The sequence below is a fragment of the Vespula vulgaris genome, chromosome 12 (genome assembly GCF_905475345.1).
Source record: "Vespula vulgaris chromosome 12, iyVesVulg1.1, whole genome shotgun sequence".
NCBI lineage: Eukaryota > Metazoa > Arthropoda > Insecta > Hymenoptera > Vespidae > Vespula > Vespula vulgaris.
This window is the reverse complement of record NC_066597.1, coordinates 978,660-1,000,751: the sequence shown is the minus strand read 5'-3', so window position 1 is coordinate 1,000,751 and position 22,092 is coordinate 978,660. Positions and strand designations below refer to the sequence as shown.

Here is a 22,092-nt window from a genome sequence, read left to right as displayed (position 1 = left end):
AAGGATCTCAAATTTCATAAAAGTTTGAAAAACAATCACTTCTCTAAATTTTTCATAAACAGGAGTGTAGGGCAATGAAAAAACATGTAACGGAAAACAAATTGCACATTTCTATATCTATAAAAAAATTTCGTAATTTTCATATCTAATTGTGCATTTCATTGTACAACACACACAGTAATAGTAAATACTTATATTTGATAGACAACGAAATATTAGTTTTGACAAATTTGTATAAACAGTTTATTTTTAACACTGGATATCTAAATTGCTTTGCAGCAATGTACAAAAAGTTTCTTACTTTTAATATATTTTTATATGAACTTATACTCATTTATCATTAGTGTTATTTAGCTCACAAATAAATATATACACGTATGCGTATATGTACATATATGTATATATGTTTACTTTGATAATTATATGAATTTAAACATTCTCGCTAAAATGATATGAAAATATATACGACCGTTTATGTGTTCGTGCGTATTTTTATATATTTTTTAATTATTATTTGAATTTTAATTATATATTGCAATATATTTTCTATAATTATTTGTTAGTACATTGTGGAGGATCGCTCCATTTTCCATCGGATTTACAAGTAATTGAACCTACCTTTTTACCATTAGGACAAATATAAGCAAGTTGTTCTCGAAATAAATAAGATGGCCCCTGAACAATTATACCAGGTGGTACTACAGGTTTGCCGCACGATATTTCTAGAAATATAACAAATCAACAGTATCTTCCATAAATATTAAAATAAAGGTTTGATTTAGTATTTATTCAGAACGAAGAATTAATTTGTAGCTTACTAGAACACCTGCCGCGCATTTTGGACCATTTTCCATTAGAAAGACATTTTGCAGTTGATTGCCCAAAAATTCGATATCCAGGTATACATTCAAAATGAATTATATCATCAACATTATAATCAGTTTCATTTTGTTTTAATACTGTATTAAATGGTAATATTGGATTTCGACAAGTCATATCTGAAAATAACAATATTCTAGATTTCTTTATACAGTTAATAATTCTTAACTTACGTTTACACAAAGGCATAGCAGACCATGTGCCATTTGAATGACATGTTAATGTTTCAGTGCCTTCAAGAACATAGTTTCTTTGACAACTAAAGGTAAAAATATTAATAGCATTTTTTAAATCATTCATGTTGATATTGGTAATATTAATGAATGTAGCACACAGTACTCCTTCGCATGTTTCATTTTTCGAATCATGTATTTGTATAAATTTATTATTATATTGTAAAAAATTCACGAGTTTCCATTGATTAGTTTCGTTACAAATCCATGTAATATTTAATTTTTCATCATCAGTAAAAGCATTTGAATGACTCATATTATTTTGACACGTCATAAGAATCCTTTTATTATAAATATCTCCTTCAATGTAAAAGTGAATATTTCCATAAGAATTGTTCATATTTTTATAACTTTCTTCTTTGTATTTTTCACTTTTATTATGCACATTATTCAGTGCATTGATATTAAGAAATCGTGAAACTAAATGATTAGAAACTGAACATTTACGTGGTTCACAAATCTGATTATCTGGAATCCAAATTCCTTCGTTGCTACATATTCTACTATTTTTACCTATTAATGTATATCCTGAATTGCAAGTAACAACAATTTCTGTATTAAGAACAAAATTCTCTTTTAATTCTTTATTGTTGAAATGTTGTGTCCAATATGATCCTTCTGAAACTGTTGGAATCTCCAAGGTCAAATTGCCTTTTATACTTAAAAATATCTTTCCTTCTTCTACTGGGTTTGGCCAAGGACATTTAATAAGAATACAATTTGGAAAGTAACTAGACCACAAACCATTGTTGGAACATTGCAGAATAAACATTGTAGAAGAATTATTGTTTTCGAATTTATAACCAGGATCACAAAAATATTCAATAGTATCACCATAAAAGTAGTTTCTGGCAAAAGGGTCATTAGTAGAATTTTCTTTAAATTTGGAAGAACTAAAAGATTTTTCATTTCCGTTAGTAATTACTTTCATGTAACCATGCTCTATCCTATATTAAAAAAAAAAAGTAAGTACCTTTAATTTTATAAAAAAATAATTGTTTTGCAAAATTTATATAAAAATTTACTTTATCGGCGGTGGACAACTGTAAGGAATGCAAACTGGATTATCATGATTCCATATACCAGTTTCTAAACATGTTAGATATTTTTCTCCAACCAAACGAAATCCGGAATTACATTTAAATTCAATTTGTTGTCCTGCCTAAATAAAATAACAATAAAATAAACATTTGCTATAATATTAAACATTGCTCTTAAAGAAGTATATTATACCTGCAAAATTGTAATGTCATCTCTCTCATTCTCTTCTATTATGTACTCTATATCCCCATTTTCTGGTGCCAGTAAACTTTTACATGTTACTCCTGTCACAAGAAAACATTTATTTAAACTTTTCTAAACTGAATAATTCACTAACAAGATATATGTAGTTATCAATTTTACCAATACAAAGAGGTGGTAATCCACTCCATTTTCCATTTGATTTGCATATTCGACGTACGCTTCCATGGAGTTCATAGCCACTGATACAAGAATAATAAATTTCATCTCCGAAAAAATACGACCAGCCTCTTATATAACCGCGTGGAAAATATCCAGGAAAGCCGCATTTTACCTCTAAAAAATTATAAAAAATATAAAACAAATAAAACTACAACAATCCTCAGTTTTAAATAATTTTGTAAGTCTTACTAAGACATTTAGGTGTATCAGATCCTTCCCATTCACCATTTTTAAGACATTTCCTTCTTAGTACTTGTTGTTCTTTACCACCAAATTTAAGCACATATCCAGTATCACAATAATAAGTTGCTTCTAATAAATCTTCTGTAGTATTTACGTTACCTTTAAATGGTACAACTGGTAGAGAGCAACCACGACAAAATTGGCTGTTTATGATCTAAAAAAAAATCATGATATATTTTTACAATATTGTAGGAATGTTTAATTTAATTAAGTTATTAAATTCATTAATAAAAAAGATATAATTACCATAATATCTCCATATATATGTTCCAATATGTGAGACCATGTAAAAAGAGTGCCATAGTATTTTTCACATGTTCTATATAAGTGCATTATATAATCATTTGTAAAAGTCGAATCCCAAATATCTAATAATGTAATATTACCCACGAATGATTCTGATTCAGAAAAACCACCACCCATTCGATCTTGTTCTTGTCCAATAATGAAGGATCCATTACCTAAAGACGAAGATCATTATAAGTTTTTACATTAATAATAAATAATCTAATAGAAATCTACCTGGAATAGTTAAACCCTTTGCTAAGTTTGTACCAGTATCTTTAAGTATTCCATCAAGAAAAATATTCCAAGACCCATTAGTATTCTCCCATGTAATACAAAGAAAATGCCAATAACCATCATTAACTTTAATGTCGGTTACTACTTCATGTCCATTGATATATAATACAAAACTATATAAAATTTTTTATTAAATATTTTAAGTGATATTTCAAAATAATAATAGAAAGAAATGACTTACCCATTATAATCTGTTACTGTAAGCGCATTATCTTCATCAGGTGTAGCATATGAAAGTACAGTACCATAATTAAAAGTGTCCATGGATTGCAACCACACAGTAATAGTCAACTAAAAAAGAAATTTATAAAAGAATAAAATATAGGCTTCGTAATATTTGATTTCCTATTAATTTTTTTACCTGTGATATATTTTTTATTGGGCCTTTCATCATCACATAATTAGTTGTACTGGATCTCACAAAATGCATGATATAATCGGATGTCAATTCTTTGTTACAAAAACATCTCATTTAAGATTTAAATATATAGATGCTCAGAATTAATATATCTCCAAAATATAGAGAATAGCAAAATTACTAAATTAAATTAATTTAACATACTTTATGAACTTACCAATTTCACAGTTATTTCCTATAAATGATAGAGGACAGATACAAGTATAATTAAAAGATATACTTTTACATTGTCCACCATTTTTGCAAGGTGAACTACTACAGTAATCGATTTTTTTTGTGCAATCTTTTCCAGTATATCCAATCGGACATTCGCATCTTTTAAAAATAATAAAATATATACACGAGGAATACATATATATATTCAAATCTCTTTTATAAAATATAATAAAATAATCATTTTCATTGGGTAGTTTAAAATTCAAACCTGTAACTATTTCTTGTTGCATTTTTTTCCATGATGTTTATACAAATAGAATTTTCATGACAAGGAAGCCAATCACATGGTAATAAATTACAACGACGTCCTAAAAAGCCAGATATGCAAGAACAATACCATGTTTGATTCACAATGTTACATGTTGATCCCTTTTCACAAGGCATTAGATCACAATAATTTACAGAAGTTTCACAGAAATCACCTAAAAATACGATACTAGATATATAGAGAACCACTTAAAATATATAGAAAATATTTCAAAATTTATATATATAATTACCTTCGAAACCATCTTTACATATACATACGTAGTCATTCTCTGTGCTAACACACTTTCCATCATTTTGACAAGGATTATGAGTACATTCATCGATATAAACCTAGAAATTAAATTAGAAAATTTTTGTATTTATTAATTTAAAATTGATGTTAACTATTTAAAAGTAATAATTGAATTTTCTACCTCACAATTTTGTCCAGTATAAGCACTTTTACAAGAACAATAATATGGCATGTTTTTATTAGCTTCATGTACAATGCATAATCCTTCATTTAAGCATGGTGAAGATTTACATGGATTTTGAAATATTTCACATTGTGTGCCTAAAAAAAATGTATTACCAAAAAATTGTTATAACAATTCAAAAATTGATACAACAAATCAAAGTTTATGTTCTTACCAACATAATAATCACGACATTCACAAATGTAATCTTCATCTTCTTTTTCTAAACATTGACCATCGTTCAAACAAGGTTTTGTATAACAAATATCATTTTTTGTTATATCAAGATTTATGCATTCATTTATAGTTATAGAACCACGATTTTGAGTAGTTGTATTCGCCGGACATGGTAAACATGTTATTTGACCATATTTTGGTTGGTAAAAGCCAAAAGTACAAGACATACAAGGTTCTACAGATATAATAGATCCATGATGTCTACGTTTGGAATAATATCCTGGCTGACAAACAGCTAAAAAAGAATTAATAGTATAAATATCTATATGTTAGAACTGTTAATGATTTCTATTATTTGCACATTAATTATCTCTCACATATACACTCTTGTAATGATTTTGTACGCATCCTTCTAGTGTAAGTATGTTCAGGACATTGTTTGCATTGTATAGATCCGCTTACATCCTGATACTCTCCAAAAGGGCATGGTCGACATTGTCGTGCGGAAGTATCGTGGAAAGTACCTAAAGGACATTTTACTGAAAAAAATTAATAAATTGCATACTCTATAATATAGATTAATAATTAGAATATATCAATATATCTTATAGAAATAAGAAAATATGTTTGTCTCACTGCAAGTATGCTTTCTAGGTATACTGCCAGGCTCACAAAAATCTTGTATTTCTCCAAATACTATGTGCAAATTAAGTGCAAGTTTAGCTATCTCTTGATTAGTTTTATTATTTAGTAGATTCAGTTCTCCAGAATGTGTCATCATTTGTATCTTATCTCTTAACTTTTGCAATGCTTTTTTTGGATTGTCTGGATTTTCTTTAATTATCTTTCCTATATCAATAATTATATCATATTTCATAAAATGATCAATATATAAACAGTATCCTTACGTACCAATGAATTTAAACTTAATTTCGATCTTTTCTTTTTTCCTCTTAATTTTATCTTCATCTTTTCTTTCATTCCTTCGAAATCTTACCAAACTTGAGTATAAATTTTTCGAAGTAAAAAAGTCGTCTTCGCATTCAGGATCAAAGCTCACGAGATTACATTCAACGTCATTATTGCAGATATCGATTAGCTTCGATCTTAAGTCTTCAGTAATACGATCGGTTAACTACACACGGCAATGAAATAATAATCAATAAGTCTAACTAAAAATTTGTTAAACAAAAAACTTTGATGTGCTCACTTCCCGAAGATTTGTTGAGTTATTACAGAACGATTTAGTATCGCCTTCAAGAGCGATATTTCCTTCTACATATACAGTTTTTAGTTGTTCGGATTCTGTGGAATATGGATTAATATATAATGTATAAATTAGTAGTATATCTAACTAAAAGGACATAGTAATATACTGACCCAAGCAATCAGATATAACATAATCATTCGAAGTTTCATTTTCCGAGTTACATTTAAATGGCATATCCTCATTCACAGGACCAAGATACGATGTCTCCTGCACCAATTCGTAGCCTTCATTGCAAGTAGTTATGCATTGTGACGTTTGATTCGAATTGTATAAACAATTTATGCTCTTGTCTGAAGGTAATGTAACATTCTTGCATACATCTGAAACCGTGTTTAAATGTAAACCATGTGATAGTCGATATAATATGAAAAAGAAATATTTTACTATCTCTTACTTTTAACAGTGATGTTTAATATACAATTCGCAATATTTCCGTACATATCGGTAGCATTATATATAATTTGTGTTTTACCAATTGGAAACACGTTATCCTCGAGTCGATGACTTTGCTCGATTCTTATCGGTAGCTTCGAATTGTCGTAAAATCCTGGCTCGTTCCAGGTGACATTAATTGCTCCATTTTCACGATCAGAAAATATCACTGGAGGATCTATACAATTTTCGACCATCGGTGGTTCCTTATCTTCAAAAACAATATATTACCACGTAAATAAATTCTATTCGTTATAGAATGAAATTGATTCTTCAACTTACCGATCACTTTGACCTGGAATTTACATTTTGCTTTATTCCTACTGGCATCTTGCGCTACATAAACGATAGTACGAGTACCAATTTTCATCTTCCGTGGAAGAACAATGTGTGGTTTGCTCCACACAACAACGGAATCGCTATCGTTATCAGTAGCTTCTGGTACAGTCCAGTTAACATAGGCATAATTCTTATTGGGCAAACTCTCAATGGTTATGGAAGATGGACATGCAATGACTGGTGGAGTGCTATCTAAAAATATAAATAAATATAGGATAAAAACAATAATTAATAATAATAAAATACTGACCTACGCAACGATTGACACTGCAACGTTGTGACCAAACACCTGCGCGTCCACCGCAGAACCTACTTCGTGGTCCTTCCAACTTGTATCCTTCTTTGCACAAAATAGTACAGTTCATCGCGAAGGATAACTTTTCAGGACCCGTGCAGTTCGTAGGGTAGATCATACCATTTGCTAATTGCTTTAGGGGTTCACATTTAATCGGTTTGCAAGTTGTTTCCAGACCATCCCAACGCGAAACAGGCAAACAATTTCGAACTTTACTTCCTCGCAATTGGTAGCCGACATCGCACCTAAATTGGCAACGCGTATCGATCGGATACGAAGTTAAATCTTCCTTCATTCGATCTTGATAAACTTCGTCATGTTGACAACGAACTCTTCCATGTAGCGGTGCTCGTAGTGCTGGGCAAGTCTTTACTGTTAAATACTCTTTCTTTAGCGTTAATTAGACATCTTTTTACTAACAAGATGAAGGATTGTTCATTTACGTAATAAGTAGTAAACTTACGTGAACATTGTGGCTCATTACCAGACCAAGTTCCGTCTTTTTCACAAAGTCGAATACTATCACCGGTCAATTGAAATCCAATTCTACATCTTATACCACAAGCAGCGTTTACCACGTTGCTACAGGCATTCGCTTTCACCAGATATCCATTTTCTGGTACTTTTAATTTCGGGCACGTTATAACTAAAAAAAAAAAAAAAAGAAAATAGTTCAATGCGAATAACGTGAAAAGTGCAATGTTTCATTTGTTTTCGAGATCATATTCCAATTGTGTTCGCTTAAGTTCACTGATTAAATTTCAACGATGGATGCACGATGCAATAAGCCCTATGATTTCATTGCTATTTCTCGGAATTTAACCGAAGAAATAAAGAAGACGCGAGCGATGCAAATGATGTGGTTTCAAACGTACGGTCCTTTGCTGGATGAATACAAGTACGAAAATGATTCTGATTAAGATCAGTGTACGTATGTGTGACCGAAGTCGATATTTTTCTCAGTAATTATTTGGTAGAAACGTGAAAAAGGAAATGACAGAGTTGTGCGAGAAAAAACAGATCACAGTCGTCGATCATTTATCTATCAAAGATGAAAGGTCTTGCTTACCTACACCAGAAACAAGCAATAGCGAAGTATGATCGCTTGAAATCAATTTGACGATTGATTTAAACAATTAATTATATTTTTTCTAGTATGGTTGGCTTGCATCGAAGCCTGATTTTCAATTAGAAATATACGGACCGTACACAATCGATCAAATGAATCCTATGGAGACTGAAACTCTGTTACAGGGAGATATACCAATGCTTGCACCTGGAAAAGGCTTAATTCGATAAATATTTAATATATTTTTAATGCATCCATACATTTTATATATCCAATACAAAATTTCTTTTATAAGATCGATGTATATAGAGTAGTCTTACAATTACCTTCACATTTTTTCCCATCAGTGGTGAAGCCAAAAGCACAAACACAATCTTCCACCGTAGTAGCAGGTACTTTCAGAGTGACGTGATTAACATCTGGACAAGGTATACAGATAGACGTTGAATCCCCAGAAATATAGCCGGAAGCGTACGTCCCATTTGGACATGCTATACATAATTTATAATTAAGAGACATATATATAATAGTTGTTAACAAGATTAGTAGAAAAATATACTCACGTTGGCAAGAACCTTTAAAACCAGAGCCAAAAAATCCTACCGGACAAATACAAGCGTAATGACCGGTTGTTATACCGCACGAACAGATCGCTAAATCATCGCAACAATTTTTCTCTCTAACTTTGTTCATTTCATTGTTCATACATAAAATATCGCAATCACTGCTAACTGCCACAGGTACATATTTTCCTGTTTTCAAATCTACACAAATTATCGTTACATATTCGATCGATCGTATCTCATCAATCGTATATTTGATAAATTACTTTAATCCTCACCATGATGTAAAGCACGACGAGCCAACGCTTCGAATTCGGCGAAACTATCCAAAAAATAACTGTGAGTGTATCCAGGATTACTGGCGATATCGTGAAGTTCCTTTACATTGCCCGTACGTATCCCAAAGGTAAATATCATAACGCCAGCATTCTTCAAAAGATCAGCAACAGGACGTGGATCTCCGCCATTACTGAAGCCATCGGTTATCAGAAATATTACCTTTTTTGCTGCTTCCCGACCTTTCTCAAGAATAGCCTGTTGCAATGATCTCATTAATTAATCCTTTTCTCGGTGATGATTAATTTTTAAATGTCTTTCAATTTTAAATTACTAACGAGAGCTTCAAAAAGTGCACCACGCGTATACGTTCCACCACCGGTATAACTGATGTTATTAAGTTGCCTGTTAAGTAAATAACATTTATGATTATCGCTTCCAGTTTTGGATATTTGATCAACGTTACGATTGATGTTTCTTCTTCCGCCAAACGTGACGATTGCAACTCTGGTGGTTAAAGGCTCTACCGTAAATTCCGATAGAAGTTTCTTTACGAAATTGAGTTCGCTACGAAAATTGTTTAGACCAATTGAGCCAGATCCATCCACGAGGAATACGAGTTCTACCTGGCAAAAGTGAGACGGTAGTTTGTATACTTTGAAACAGGCAAATTTGAATCATTTGGCTTTACCTCGTCGGTCTCGTTTCTCAAGCGATCTATATGGATCTTTAAAAGATGTGATAACAAGTCCGCTTTTCGTCGGATCATTTTGTTATTACTCTCGAAACTATGATGCAGATATTGATTGTTATTATTCTTTTCCTTGCCATGATTCCAAGTTGTCGATATTAAATCAATATCATCGGTGGTACGAATCTTGAAAGTATCGCTCGATCGAAATTCGCTTATGTTGGAATACTTTGCAAAGAGAAAAGAAGCTCCATTGATTAATAGAAATATTCTCCAATATGACATTAACATTTTTATCATCCGTATACTCTAATTATTTTTTATTTTTATATTAACAAAAACTATCATTGGAAATATAATCTGCAATAAGATTAAAAGAAAATATAAATGAAAGTATGCAGGAGTCACAAAAAACACGGTTCACGATAAAAAACAAACACTGTCTAACGTGAACGCTAACTGGTACTATGTAAGTACGCCGACAAGCTAACGTCGAATAATCTCAGAGTTTAGAAAACACGAGAACAACGGAGCCTCTGTTCTACACTTAATATAAAAAATGCCTCTATCTACATTTGATGTCTCGACATCTTGTCGCTCCTCGTTCGATGAAAAAGTTTGCTAATATATCAAACATATATTAGCAACTAGCGAAATAAAAGATACAAGAACGAATATTTTTTAGAAAATAATAACTAAATATAAACCTTGCGATTTTTTAAAACATCATGTATTAAAGATCATTCTTTATCTATTTGAATTTTTAACTAGTAATTTAATTAGCAAATATATTATAAAAAAGATTACCTATGCATTACTAGGATTAAAGAATCAGGATACAATTAATCCTAACGTTACACTGCACACCCCACGCACACACGTGAAGACTGAAATAAAAAAAAAAACATTCCTTTATTCTTTTTGATTTTTATTAATAAATAAAAAATATGTATGAGAAGACAATGATTTTTTTTTATAAAGAGATGTAAATATAATTTAATAATCTATAAAACTGTTGAATAATGTTAGGAAGATAGTAAATAGAAAAGTATTTCACATTAAAATTATGTTCATACTAAATATTAAAAAAGAAAAAATTCATTCTGCCTCAGTTAAATCATCGGAATCTAAACTGATACTGGTACTAGTACTACTGCTAGAACTATCACTTTCTGAATCAGTATCTGTGTCACTACTATCAGTGGTAGTTGAACTGTCAGATGATCTGAAAAAAATTAATAATTTATATATATTTTATATTGCAATAATATCAATTTTTTTATTCTTATTTAATTATATTTACTAAAGATATTTAATTACTCTTACTTGTCACTTTGTGCAACATGGATTGTTAAATTCTGTACATGTCCTGTTATATCATGTACTATATTTTCTATAACAAGGCCTTCTTTTTGAACAGAATATGCCGCTTCTTCTAATTCTAATAATTCCAACTGTATATCCTCTTTATTTGGATGTATCTTAATACAAAAAATAATATTTTCATTAATCTATATAGAATTTTTCTATTATATCTAATATAACATCAGAAGTTTTTATAGTAAACTCACATTATCTAAAATAGGAGTAAGTGATTCTATCAAAGATTCAGGAATATTTTGCAACCAAATTAAGTAATCCTTTATATACAATTGATTCAATAGATATCGTGGTTCATAAGAATTATTAAATAAACTATGTATTTCACAGAAACGTTTTATAATATACTTTTTTCCTGTTGACCAGAAAATACCATTAAATATAATTAAAATATTATTTAAGTTTATATTATATCTTATTATTAACGAACCTAACATTACGACTTGCTTAACATCTTCAAAAACTTTGATAGCCAAGTCCCAATTCCTTAATATAGGATAACAAAGTGCTCTTCTAATACATGCGTTTATAACTTCATCCATATTAGAAAAAGTCTATAACATTATATAAAGAATTATAAATAAAAATAGTTGACATTAAAATTTTCAGATGATAAGAAACAAAAGTACATACTTGAAACCAACACAAAGTTGAGCTCAGCTTGTTAATTGTCCATCCACTTTCAACAGTATTATCACCCAATGTTGTTCTATAATTATAACAACTACCATATAAAATATCAATTAAACTTTTAAGTAATAATTGAATTTCCTTATCGTCTAATAAATATTCTTTATTTGGGAACTCCTTCAATAGGTCAACTTCATTTTTATTAAATGTAATGTCTTCTTTCCTTAAATTATACCATTCTGGTATATAAGAAATATACGGCTCAATACATTCTGGTTCCATAAGATCAGCCATATAATGTTGTTCGTCAAAGTCTTCCAATTCTTTTTTTTTACGAAGAAATTTACGTTCGTGTTCAGGAATTTTATCAGGCATGGGCAAATCTATAATTTCTTTAATCCATGCTGGCTACAGATTGATCATTTATAAATATATAGTTACACATTATTGCATCATACATACATTATTTTATATCAATCAATGTAAACATACCTCAAAAGCTATTAACGCACCAGAGATTTTATTAGCAAATCCATATTTGGGAGAATTTATAGATAGAACTAAATTATCTAATTCCACTGATTGAGGAATAAACCATTCATTTGATGCTTCTTTATCATTTTGTTCATTATTATCTTCATCCGAACTCTTATCTATTTTTTCTAAATTTGCAGGATTACCTATGAATCAAAAAAAAAGTAAATTCATTACCATTACATTTAATATTTTTCCATAAATTAGCTTCATTTAACAACATACCAATCACTTCAATGTTGGGAACAATTGTACTTTTCATTTTCGGTGTTGATAATAACGTAGTTATCATATCTAGATTAGGAAAAAATTCACCTTTGTTTACTTTAGAAAATTTTAAAGTAAAATCACCCTTTTCACAATCATAACGTCCAGAAGATGCATGATTCTCTTCTATTTTTCCTGGTAGCATTAGTCTGTAAATAAAATAACATATAATAAAAGAAAAGTTAAATGTTTTTAATAAATAATAATATCTGTAATAAATAAAACATATTGGATTTTTGTAATCTACCTAAGATAATAAGGTGTAGCATAAAATCTAAAATCATTTCCTTCAACGTCAATCTCTACGTCTTTAATATTGGCATACGGTGCATGAATAATAAAAGTAACTTCTAAGTCGGTTTGTGTTATTTCAAATCGAGGAGTTAACATTTTTATTATTTTTTTTTACAATCCTCTTATTTTTAATATATTTTTTATATTAATCTAGTAATTCAATTGTACAAATAAATCATAATAAAAAACAGACACGAATGAAGGACATAAAAACAAAATTAATTATACAATAATTACACAATGAAATATATGCAAAGCATAACGATTCACACGTGCACGACAATTTAATTTATGATTTTACTATTTCCACTTGTTTAGATATAGATACGAAATTTATAGGGTATAGCAGTTATTGGATACAAATCTTCGATTTATAGCCAATAATAACAATGATTGGATAGTTGTATAAACCAATAGGAACTCGATTAGCTAACAGCCAATCATATTTAATATTGAAGCTAGCCAATTACGTATGGTTATTTTGATATCTTATAATGCGATGGATAGTTCTATGTTCATTTGTATAAATGAAGATCGGCTATAAAGATCAAAAACTAACAGCGGTCATTGCATTTACGAAGGTAAGATTTCGATTTAAAATTGCGCAGACGCATCATAGCTATGTAAGAGAAGAAGAAGATTTTGGGAGGAAACGAACAAGAAACGAATTTACAAATTATTGTGTTTCACTTTTAAAGGAGACTGTAAAAAATAAAAATGGCGAATTTACCAGCGAAAGTAACTGCGTTAGCGAAAAGTATGTAATGTTTTGGAATAATTATATTACTAAAAAGAATTTGTCCTACACTCACATATTCGGTGCATTATAACTCGACCATTATTATATAACTGCTATTTTTGTTAGATTTTGTGAATATCAAATAGATATATATATATATTCTTCACTTTTTGCCTTATAATTTTGCACGATTTCATTTGATTATAATAAATAACATTGAATGGTTTACGTATAAATACAAGTGATAAGAGGTTAAGTTATAAACGTTAAAAGTCACATTTTTTAAGTTACAATAGTTAATTTTAAATGGCGAAATTTAATTGCAGATCAGATATTTCATATTATTATTTATTTTTTATAGCTCTTTTAGAACAGGCAAAGCCCAAACTACAAGTTTTTCAAGCTTATGCCAAAGTGGAATTAGTACCACCGAAACCATCAGAATTACCTGCAGTGAAAAAAGGCATTGCAGATCTTATTAATGCTGCTAAATCTGGTCGTTATAAAGAATTAACTGTGCGTGAGGCTTGGCTCAATACTTTAGTTGCGATAGAAGTATATTGTTGGTTTTATATAGGTGAATGTATTGGAAAACGTCATATTGTTGGATATAAAGTGTAAGCTGCAACTAATTTACCTATATTTAGATAATTATGTATAGATGATGAACAACATCATAAATATATGAAAATGCAAGAGATAATTTAAATAATGCATTTTATTTATTAAGTTTGACATAATATACATTTGTTTATTATATTATTATTTTATTTATATATATAATATTTATTTTTTCTTATACAATAATCGTTGCAAGACTTACACTATTCCAGTAATATATAATCTTTTACAAAAACAAAATAATTTTTATAATCAAGAGTATCAAACAAATATGTGTTGTTTTGCATACTGCCATATACATATTGCTCCAGTAACATGAACATTTAATGAACGTATGATGCCAACTTGAGGTACTTCCACACAAACATCAAAAAGGGGTATCAAATTAGCTGGTATACCACTCTTTTCATTTCTGTAAAATTTTTTTGTAGTTACATAGAATTCTACATGGTAATTTTATTAGTACTTACCCTAAAACAAGTATTGTTTTCTTTTTAAATTTCATATTCAAAAGATTTGTGCTATTAGCAGTTTGTTCAACTCCTACCAAATCCCAACCCATATCTTTTTTTTTTAGGAGATATTCACATAATTGATAAGGCTTTACCTATCATTTTACATGAAAATTAATTTTATAAAAAATATATGCATGAATATTTTTAAATAAATACCTCTGTGATATTTATCCATTTATCGGAAGACACACTGAGATTTTGAAATTCTTTTCCTTTTGTATATTGTAAATTTCCAATAATTAATTCATTAACACCCAATATTTCACATGTTCTTGCAAGACCTCCTAAATTAGCAGGACGATCAATTAGAGATGCAACAATTATTATACTTTCATCTATGATATTAGATATAGAATGTTGAAGTGACATCATCCCAATATTATTTTCAATAGAAGTAACTGACTTAACAGGCGTAATTTTCTTTTGTATATTACATAAACCATCATCATCTATTTCGTTGAAATGTGATGTTTCCTTATTACCTACAAAACATATATTTTTTGTAAGTTCTTTGTAGACTGATGTAATTGTACAACATGTATATGATTACTTTAACTTACATGGATCAGATTTTATCAAGTGCATAGATATTTTAGATTCTGCTAATTTTTTATTTAAATTTTTCAAACGTAGAGGATGATCAATAGTTTCAGTAAAATTTAAATCTTGAAATAAATGAGGTGCAATCCACTCATCTGCATCTATGGTAGACAATCTTGGAATTTCAAAATAGATAGTCTAAAAATATGAGTATTTGAATACAACAGAATTAATAATAGATTTAAATATAATACATTTTTCAATATAATTAATTACCTGCAAACTATAATCATCTATTGGATGAAAAACAGAAAAATAAAAATCATCCTGTATTTTCAATGAATTTTTCATTAAATTTCCGTGTTGCAAACTTTTAAGTGCTGCATTATATAATCCTGCATATTCTAATATAATATCATCAAAATTTAAGAATTTTAATAATTCATATAATTTTACCAGAATTACCTATTTTGATATAATAAAAAAAGCTCATAATTTTTTATACTTTAATTCTATAATCCTAATATGTGTTTGACTTACCTGATTGTATAGACGCATATTATAATTTTGACCTAAGCAGCAGCATGCAATATATGGCATGGCCTGTCTAAGAAAATCACATTGAGTTTGTTCAGAAAGAAGTAGAGCTACATGATATATCACACTTGCAATTGAACTTGTACATCCAGGACGTTTCAAGAGACTCTGTAAATAATTTGAAATAGTTGATGATAACAAGTATTATATGCATTTTCTAGCATTATTTACAATACCTCTTCAAAGAAATTCCATAATTTGTTATGTAAATTAGTATATTTTACAAAAATCCTAATTAATAACCACTCTTGCATTAGACGTATACTATGTTGATTACTTTCTAATAAAATTAAATTACATAATGTTTCTTGGAGTGATGAAATACTTTCCTATAAAAAGATATGATTATTTGTATTAAATTTCCTTTGTCTATTGTAAAACAGTTATCTCAAAAATAATCTTGTAGAATTTTCTTGAAAATATTTTTTATTTTTTATTACCGTATTAAGTACTGGTTCTAATACCAATAATATTTGTATGAGTCTATGCTTTATTCTATGCAAATGAGAATCTTTAAAATATCTTTTATTTTTATTTTTCTCCAATTCTGCAAGAACGGAATGCAAAAATATAGATGCATATTCAGGTTTTTTGGTAATTATTTTGTGAAGTAATACTATAGCTTGTGCCCTCACAATTGCATCATTATTATTATCACTAAAAACAAAAACAAAAAGATATTTTAATCAATACAATAATCCGTAATATTTTTTTATAAATATCAGTACATAACCTTACGTGATTGACAAATGAAGTTTATAGAACTCTTGAAAATTTTTTTCAATATATAAATATGTTTGATTCTCGATCTTTTTATCTCGTCTAATAGCATAACCGTGAAGAAGGCATGCTAATAATAATTCATCAAAATTTATTTTATTATAGAATATATTATTTACATCTAATGATTCCATTTGAATTAACAATATTCTTTTTAGATTTGGTATATTATCACTTTCTTGAATCAATTGAGTTAGAAACTGAAATATAATTTAAGTATAAGGATATAATAAATCAAAAATAATATTTTAATATATTATTTCTTACTGGATTTATAATTGTTACAATATTTGGTAATTCCAGAAATTTAGAATTCACTATAATTGCAACAAGATTTTTAACTGCTACTAAGAAAATACCATCTTTTTTATTTAAGAATGTAATTCTCCAACATAATTGAACAGTTGATGTAAAATTTTTTATATCGTTTGAACATTGTAGCCCATTCTTTTCAATAATTGTTTTTAGTATTATTGCTACTGTTGGAATTATCTTAATACCTTCCAATTGAAGCAAGTTTGATATAATGTCACACCATTCTATTTTCCATAATTCCATTGAAAATTCTTGGAAATAATTATGCATTAATTTTGTCATAAGAAAATAATAATGTGACATAATCTTTCCTTTTTCTTTTTCCGTGTAACAATATTCATTGTTAAGTACTTGAAATTTGTACATATTTATTATGCAGAATTTATACATTTCTTTTAAATGTAATGCAAGATTTATGTTTTGGCAGTGAAGTAAAATATGTAAGGTAGATAAATATTCAGTACCTTTTACATTATTTATGTTTACAAGTAAATTTTCTGCATACATACACATTGCTTCTTTTGAAAACAATAAATCTCGATTGTTAAAAAACGTTATAATAATATTTAAAAATTTATTCAAATCTTCATAACACAGTGTCATTGTTGCTTTTCTTAGATTTTTCATTACAACTCTCATAGCAATGTCACCATATGGAAACAACATTTGTGTGATATTATTACAATTTCCCATATTAACTTCTAGTAAATATGATATTAATTCAAGTATCTTAATATTTGAGTAAAGATTAGAATATGGTCTCATATCAGATCCTATCAATGAATCTAGGCAAGTTTTTATTGCTTGTATAGCAGGACATGATTCGAAATGAAATATTAATTTTGCATCATATAGGAGAAAAATTATAAGTGCAAATGTTTTAACATCTATCTCAGATAGATTTTTTAAAAGATTTTCTGAGATATGACAAATAAAATTTGAGGCATTACATTTTGCTATTACTTTAGGTAACCATTTAATAATAATTTCCCAAGTATTTGAACCTCTTCTCAAAACCTCTGAAGGAAAAGTAGATAAAACATTTGCAAGTAATCCTAAATCATTTATTGAAATTGAAGAATAAGAGATCATTTTTATAATATTAATATTAGCAGCAATCCGTAAAGTAGGTGAATGAACAATTAATGGGAAATGAGAAAAAATGGGTGAATTCAAATTTAATGATATCAATTTCTGAATAGCTTGTAAATCATTGTTTTCCAATTCAATATAATATTGATTCTCTTCAAAAACATTATGAAGAATATGTGTCACATAAAATATTGCTACAGAATCCCATTTAATTAGACTAATATGATACAAAAACTTTACAATAAATTTATTTTTATGTCTAGTTATGCGGGAAAATAATGCCGTAAGTTCTTTTATTATTTCTGTTTCATTCTTATCAGATTCTATTTCATACAAAAAAGTATTATTTAAAATATTTACAAAAAAACCAAGAAACTGTTCATCATACATAATTATATCCATGTTGCAAATATTTAATAATCCAAGCTTCACTATATTATTATTTTCATGCTGCAATATTCTTTTAAAAATACAACCTAACCATATAATATTAAAGCAATTGCCACACACTTCATTACTTTTTATCAACCCAGGTAAATAAGTTAAAGCAGGCAATATTAAATGTTTTTGTTTTTCTTCCAATGCTTCTAACACCAAAAAAAATTTTTCTTTATTATTTTTTATGTTTGTAGAGCAAGTATTACATATAAAAGGAGTCAATGTACTCTTTTTTACATGCGAATTTTCCAAATTTATCTCACTCATAAAATCAATTGCTTTCTTCATTAAAAATAATGCCCATTTCCGATACTGTTGTACAAAAGATTCTAATCCTTGTGATATTATCCACCAAAATCTATCTTTGCAGTATAGATCATAATACAGATCACAAAGAGAATCTTTTTCTAACGAAAAATAATGATCAGCAAGTATATTGATTGTGACAAGTAAATCTTTGAGATCTTTTAATTCATTTAGAAAAAGATTCCAGATAGGAAATACTACTTCTTTTTTTTCAAATGTACAATTGAGTTTTGGTATAATTGATGCTAATGATCTCCATTGTATATCATCTTTTGTAGTTATTAAACATTTTATATCTTCTATATATAAAGAAATAAATTCTTCATATTCCTTCTGTTTTCCATTTTTAAAAAGATAACATTGCAGATGCAATGTTTCTAGAAAACACTCTAGTACTTTCATATACAGCTCTCTTGTTTCATTGCTATTATTAAGATTAAAATTTCTAAACTTTCTGAAATGTTCTAATTTTTTTTTAATAGATTGCATATCGCAATACAAAACCATTTGTAACAATAAAATATCGTAAAGAATCAATATCTCCGACATGCTACGCCATTGATTTTGAGGGAATAAAATATTTTCAATATTTTGGAAAGAAAAATCTTCTAAATTTGTATATTCACATATATTATTAGAATGAGATCTGAGTTGATATTCATAGCATAATATTGTACGGAAAGTTTGCAGTTTTTTCATATCCAAAGTATTTTGGATTATTTCATTATTACATGATTGTACTAACTGATGTAAATGAACAAATGGATCATCTTTAAACGAAGTATCAATCATTTCCAATATGGATATATTGTTTGTAAAAAATTGCATATACTTTTTATGTAGATCCATATTGAACAAATATTTGATGTATAATAATAATTATAAAGAGCTGTAGGAAAGATGAGCGTCGTAATTAACGGAAACGTAGGAATAAATCAGAAGGAAAAAAATATATAATTTGTTTCGATTATAGAAGAAGTGCAATGCAAACGTGTTTACATTGACCTTTATTTTTTGATGGATTTATTTACTTAACCAATAAAAGTGCACGTGGATATGTCACATGCAGTTGATGTTGATAGAGAGCTTTTGCACGTCAATGTACGAGATACAGTGTTTTCTTTCATTCAAATAAAAATCTATTAAATGTATAAAGTTACGACACACGAATGCTGTTGACGAATTTTCAATCACAGTGAATCCGGTGAACCGAATGAGTGAGCGAATGATCTTAAGCGCGTACAATCGAAGAAAGTGAAGGAGAAGCGGTGCTTCTATCCCGGTGCAACGGTTCGAAACGAATGAAGAGAAGTGGCTTCTTGAAAATCATTAGCTGGAGCAAACAAGTGGCCATATCCCGGCGCATAAGTTTGACAGCAATGGCGAAAAGTAAATTTGAATATGTTAAAGAATTCGAACGTGACGATAATTGCTTGCCAAATTGTTGGATTGTGGTTAGAATAGACGGAAGAAATTTTTCGAAATTTACCGACGCGCACCAATTTGCTAAGCCGAATGATGTCGCCGCTTTGGAGTTGATGAATCGTGCTGCTATTACTGTTATGGAAGATTTTAAAGAAATAATATTAGGTTTCGGACAAAGTGACGAATATTCCTTTGTCTTTCGTAAAGACACACAACTTTATAAACGTAGAGGTATGTACGCGATCAGTTTCTTTGGGTATAAAGCGTTTTTTATAAATAAACAATTTTATGATTTTTTTTTATAATTCCCATTCGTATATAACACTAATATTTGATTTTTCAGCATCCAAACTCATGTCCAATGTTAATTCTTTATTTGCCTCCTCCTACGTATATCATTGGCCTCGATTTTTCAGAGGTAGAGATCTCTACTATCCGCCATCCTTTGATGCGCGTGTTGTCTTATATCCAACTGATAAAAATTTAAGAGATTATTTGGCCTGGCGTCAGGCAGATGTTCATGTGAATAATTTATATAATACATGTTTCTGGAATCTTGTCCTTAAAGGAAAATTAACTCCAAGCCAGGTATAATTCTTCTATTCTAGATTATCTAATAAAGTATCTTATGTTGCATGCTATACTCTTTAATTTATATCTCTTTGTAGGCCGAAGAAAAGCTTAGAGGTACTTTAGCTTCGCACAAAAATGAATTGCTTTTCCAAGAATTTGGAATAAATTATAACAATGAACCTGCTATATTTCGAAAAGGCACTACACTTTTACGTAAATTGGTACCAGATGGTACAGGACGATTAAAACCTGCTGTTGTGCCGCTAGTAGATGATATTATTGGCGACCGTTTTTGGAAAGAAAATCCAGAAGTAATTGGTCTGAAAAGTTTAGCAACTTATCAACCGCCAAATATGGTTAATAATGCTATTAAAAATACAATTTGTACATCAGTGCCTCTTTCTCCTGGTACTCTTAAACACATTAATAATGTTACAGTACCTCCCGTCGTATGTAATACAAATTCAAAGAATGAAGAAACAAATGTTATAAGAAGTAGAGAAATGGATGGTGATCGAATGCAATGTGAAAGTGACCAAATTATTAGAAAATAAGTTGTGTTTTCAATTTTTCTATGACAAAATAACTAAACTAAAAATAATATTATTTAAATCATGTGCTATCCATTCTTCGATCGTGCAAAAGTGAATTTTGTTATAAAAATGAACAACATATTGCATGCATTGATAATGGGTATGGATGCGAACATATCTTTTGCTCTTTACATCAACATTGTTGACAATGTTACATTGTTACAAGCATTGTGGATATAGCTAAAAACAGAATCATGAAACTTTTGCAAACTTTCAGTGGATAAAATTAGCTCATAGATTAAAAAAAAAAAAAAATGAACTGTTTACAGTTGCACATTTTTAAATTTATTTCTTGGTAACATGTTAATCAATTTCAATATGTACAGGTACATACAGACATAAACATTTGTATTATATCATGTAGAATGTAGGGTACCTTTATTTTTTATTAATATTATTATAATTATTACGTACTACATAATGATATAAAGCATAACATGGAATAATACTATATGCCACAATGAGTTACACTGCATATTGCAATAAAATACACTATGTACACAATGTCATCCACATCATTTCCATTTATATGAAAATTTTGGTGATTTTGGAAGAAAATACATGAAACAATTTAGACAATA

The 22,092-nt window shown here is 28.8% G+C and overlaps 6 protein-coding genes across 13 annotated transcripts; 3 read left to right on the top strand and 3 right to left on the bottom strand.

The window, feature by feature from the left end:
• Positions 1–178: 178 nt before the first annotated feature.
• Positions 179–10,765, bottom strand: LOC127068014 (sushi, von Willebrand factor type A, EGF and pentraxin domain-containing protein 1-like). 5 transcript variants are annotated; one of them, XM_051003574.1, is made up of 31 exons: positions 10,680–10,765; positions 9,873–10,232; positions 9,520–9,807; positions 9,184–9,439; positions 8,906–9,106; positions 8,669–8,833; positions 7,737–7,919; positions 7,229–7,645; positions 6,922–7,170; positions 6,602–6,850; positions 6,318–6,527; positions 6,148–6,242; positions 5,850–6,072; positions 5,574–5,786; positions 5,315–5,476; positions 4,936–5,232; positions 4,719–4,858; positions 4,536–4,635; positions 4,244–4,457; positions 3,977–4,134; positions 3,763–3,851; positions 3,583–3,692; positions 3,342–3,514; positions 3,066–3,280; positions 2,766–2,973; positions 2,517–2,690; positions 2,346–2,437; positions 2,138–2,274; positions 1,053–2,059; positions 819–998; positions 179–722 (listed from the first exon to the last, which is right to left on the bottom strand). In XM_051003574.1, exons 2-31 carry the CDS (start codon positions 10,170–10,172, stop codon positions 553–555), a joined length of 6,675 nt encoding a protein of 2,224 aa, XP_050859531.1. In that variant the 5' UTR covers positions 10,173–10,232; positions 10,680–10,765; the 3' UTR covers positions 179–552. The 5 variants fall into 5 exon arrangements, with proteins under 5 accessions (XP_050859531.1, XP_050859533.1, XP_050859532.1 ...); XM_051003576.1 differs by having other exon boundaries at positions 5,315–5,461; XM_051003575.1 differs by having other exon boundaries at positions 7,229–7,630.
• On the top strand, positions 7,922–8,925 carry LOC127068072 (uncharacterized). Its single transcript, XM_051003723.1, has 3 exons — positions 7,922–8,171; positions 8,251–8,368; positions 8,429–8,925. The coding sequence occupies exons 1-3, from the start codon at positions 8,041–8,043 to the stop codon at positions 8,570–8,572; spliced, it is 393 nt and encodes a 130-aa protein (XP_050859680.1). The 5' UTR covers positions 7,922–8,040; the 3' UTR covers positions 8,573–8,925.
• An 18-nt stretch (positions 10,766–10,783) lies between the features above and the next one.
• Positions 10,784–13,283, bottom strand: LOC127068035 (protein SHQ1 homolog). The gene is made up of 8 exons (XM_051003627.1): positions 12,931–13,283; positions 12,642–12,832; positions 12,375–12,562; positions 11,886–12,290; positions 11,683–11,806; positions 11,444–11,607; positions 11,199–11,353; positions 10,784–11,097 (listed from the first exon to the last, which is right to left on the bottom strand). The coding sequence occupies exons 1-8, from the start codon at positions 13,071–13,073 to the stop codon at positions 10,971–10,973; spliced, it is 1,497 nt and encodes a 498-aa protein (XP_050859584.1). The 5' UTR covers positions 13,074–13,283; the 3' UTR covers positions 10,784–10,970.
• Positions 13,284–13,462: 179 nt separating this feature from the next.
• LOC127068075 (ATP synthase subunit g, mitochondrial) lies at positions 13,463–14,428 on the top strand. 2 transcript variants are annotated; one of them, XM_051003728.1, is made up of 3 exons: positions 13,463–13,558; positions 13,676–13,734; positions 14,078–14,428. In XM_051003728.1, exons 2-3 carry the CDS (start codon positions 13,695–13,697, stop codon positions 14,335–14,337), a joined length of 300 nt encoding a protein of 99 aa, XP_050859685.1. In that variant the 5' UTR covers positions 13,463–13,558; positions 13,676–13,694; the 3' UTR covers positions 14,338–14,428. The 2 variants fall into 2 exon arrangements, with proteins under 2 accessions (XP_050859685.1, XP_050859684.1); XM_051003727.1 differs by lacking the exon at positions 13,463–13,558 and having other exon boundaries at positions 13,565–13,734.
• Positions 14,429–14,431: 3 nt separating this feature from the next.
• On the bottom strand, positions 14,432–19,769 carry LOC127068015 (uncharacterized). Of its 2 annotated transcripts, XM_051003580.1 has the most exons (10): positions 17,037–19,769; positions 16,728–16,969; positions 16,430–16,646; positions 16,166–16,318; positions 15,933–16,097; positions 15,669–15,857; positions 15,413–15,590; positions 15,009–15,334; positions 14,808–14,944; positions 14,432–14,749 (listed from the first exon to the last, which is right to left on the bottom strand). In XM_051003580.1, exons 1-10 carry the CDS (start codon positions 19,767–19,769, stop codon positions 14,599–14,601), a joined length of 4,491 nt encoding a protein of 1,496 aa, XP_050859537.1. In that variant the 3' UTR covers positions 14,432–14,598. The 2 variants fall into 2 exon arrangements, with proteins under 2 accessions (XP_050859537.1, XP_050859538.1); XM_051003581.1 differs by lacking the exon at positions 14,808–14,944 and having other exon boundaries at positions 14,658–14,749.
• A 48-nt stretch (positions 19,770–19,817) lies between these two features.
• LOC127068052 (probable tRNA(His) guanylyltransferase) lies at positions 19,818–22,092 on the top strand. Of its 2 annotated transcripts, XM_051003693.1 has the most exons (4): positions 19,818–20,576; positions 20,689–20,933; positions 21,014–21,274; positions 21,357–22,092. In XM_051003693.1, the coding sequence occupies exons 1-4, from the start codon at positions 20,222–20,224 to the stop codon at positions 21,408–21,410; spliced, it is 915 nt and encodes a 304-aa protein (XP_050859650.1). In that variant the 5' UTR covers positions 19,818–20,221; the 3' UTR covers positions 21,411–22,092. The 2 variants fall into 2 exon arrangements, with proteins under 2 accessions (XP_050859650.1, XP_050859649.1); XM_051003692.1 differs by having other exon boundaries at positions 19,820–20,576; positions 21,014–22,092.

Coding starts and splice junctions, on each gene's coding strand:
- LOC127068072 (XM_051003723.1), top strand. CDS start 8,041: ATGGATGCACGATGCAATAAGCCCTATGATTTCATTGCTATTTCTCGG. Junction 8,172..8,250: donor CCTTTGCTGGATGAATACAA/GTACGAAAATGA, acceptor ATTATTTGGTAG/AAACGTGAAAAAGGAAATGA. Junction 8,369..8,428: donor CAGAAACAAGCAATAGCGAA/GTATGATCGCTT, acceptor TATTTTTTCTAG/TATGGTTGGCTTGCATCGAA.
- LOC127068014 (XM_051003574.1), bottom strand. CDS start 10,172: ATGATAAAAATGTTAATGTCATATTGGAGAATATTTCTATTAATCAAT. Junction 6,073..6,147: donor ACTCAACAAATCTTCGGGAA/GTGAGCACATCA, acceptor TGCCGTGTGTAG/TTAACCGATCGTATTACTGA. Junction 2,275..2,345: donor ATGACATTACAATTTTGCAG/GTATAATATACT, acceptor TATTTTATTTAG/GCAGGACAACAAATTGAATT.
- LOC127068035 (XM_051003627.1), bottom strand. CDS start 13,073: ATGTTAACTCCTCGATTTGAAATAACACAAACCGACTTAGAAGTTACT. Junction 12,563..12,641: donor TCCCAACATTGAAGTGATTG/GTATGTTGTTAA, acceptor TTTGATTCATAG/GTAATCCTGCAAATTTAGAA. Junction 11,098..11,198: donor CATGTTGCACAAAGTGACAA/GTAAGAGTAATT, acceptor AATTTTTTTCAG/ATCATCTGACAGTTCAACTA.
- LOC127068075 (XM_051003728.1), top strand. CDS start 13,695: ATGGCGAATTTACCAGCGAAAGTAACTGCGTTAGCGAAAA. Junction 13,735..14,077: donor AGTAACTGCGTTAGCGAAAA/GTATGTAATGTT, acceptor TATTTTTTATAG/CTCTTTTAGAACAGGCAAAG.
- LOC127068015 (XM_051003580.1), bottom strand. CDS start 19,769: ATGGATCTACATAAAAAGTATATGCAATTTTTTACAAACAATATATCC. Junction 15,858..15,932: donor ATATGCGTCTATACAATCAG/GTAAGTCAAACA, acceptor ATATCAAAATAG/GTAATTCTGGTAAAATTATA. Junction 15,335..15,412: donor CTTGATAAAATCTGATCCAT/GTAAGTTAAAGT, acceptor TATGTTTTGTAG/GTAATAAGGAAACATCACAT.
- LOC127068052 (XM_051003692.1), top strand. CDS start 20,222: ATGAAGAGAAGTGGCTTCTTGAAAATCATTAGCTGGAGCAAACAAGTG. Junction 20,577..20,688: donor ACAACTTTATAAACGTAGAG/GTATGTACGCGA, acceptor TTGATTTTTCAG/CATCCAAACTCATGTCCAAT. Junction 20,934..21,013: donor GAAAATTAACTCCAAGCCAG/GTATAATTCTTC, acceptor ATCTCTTTGTAG/GCCGAAGAAAAGCTTAGAGG.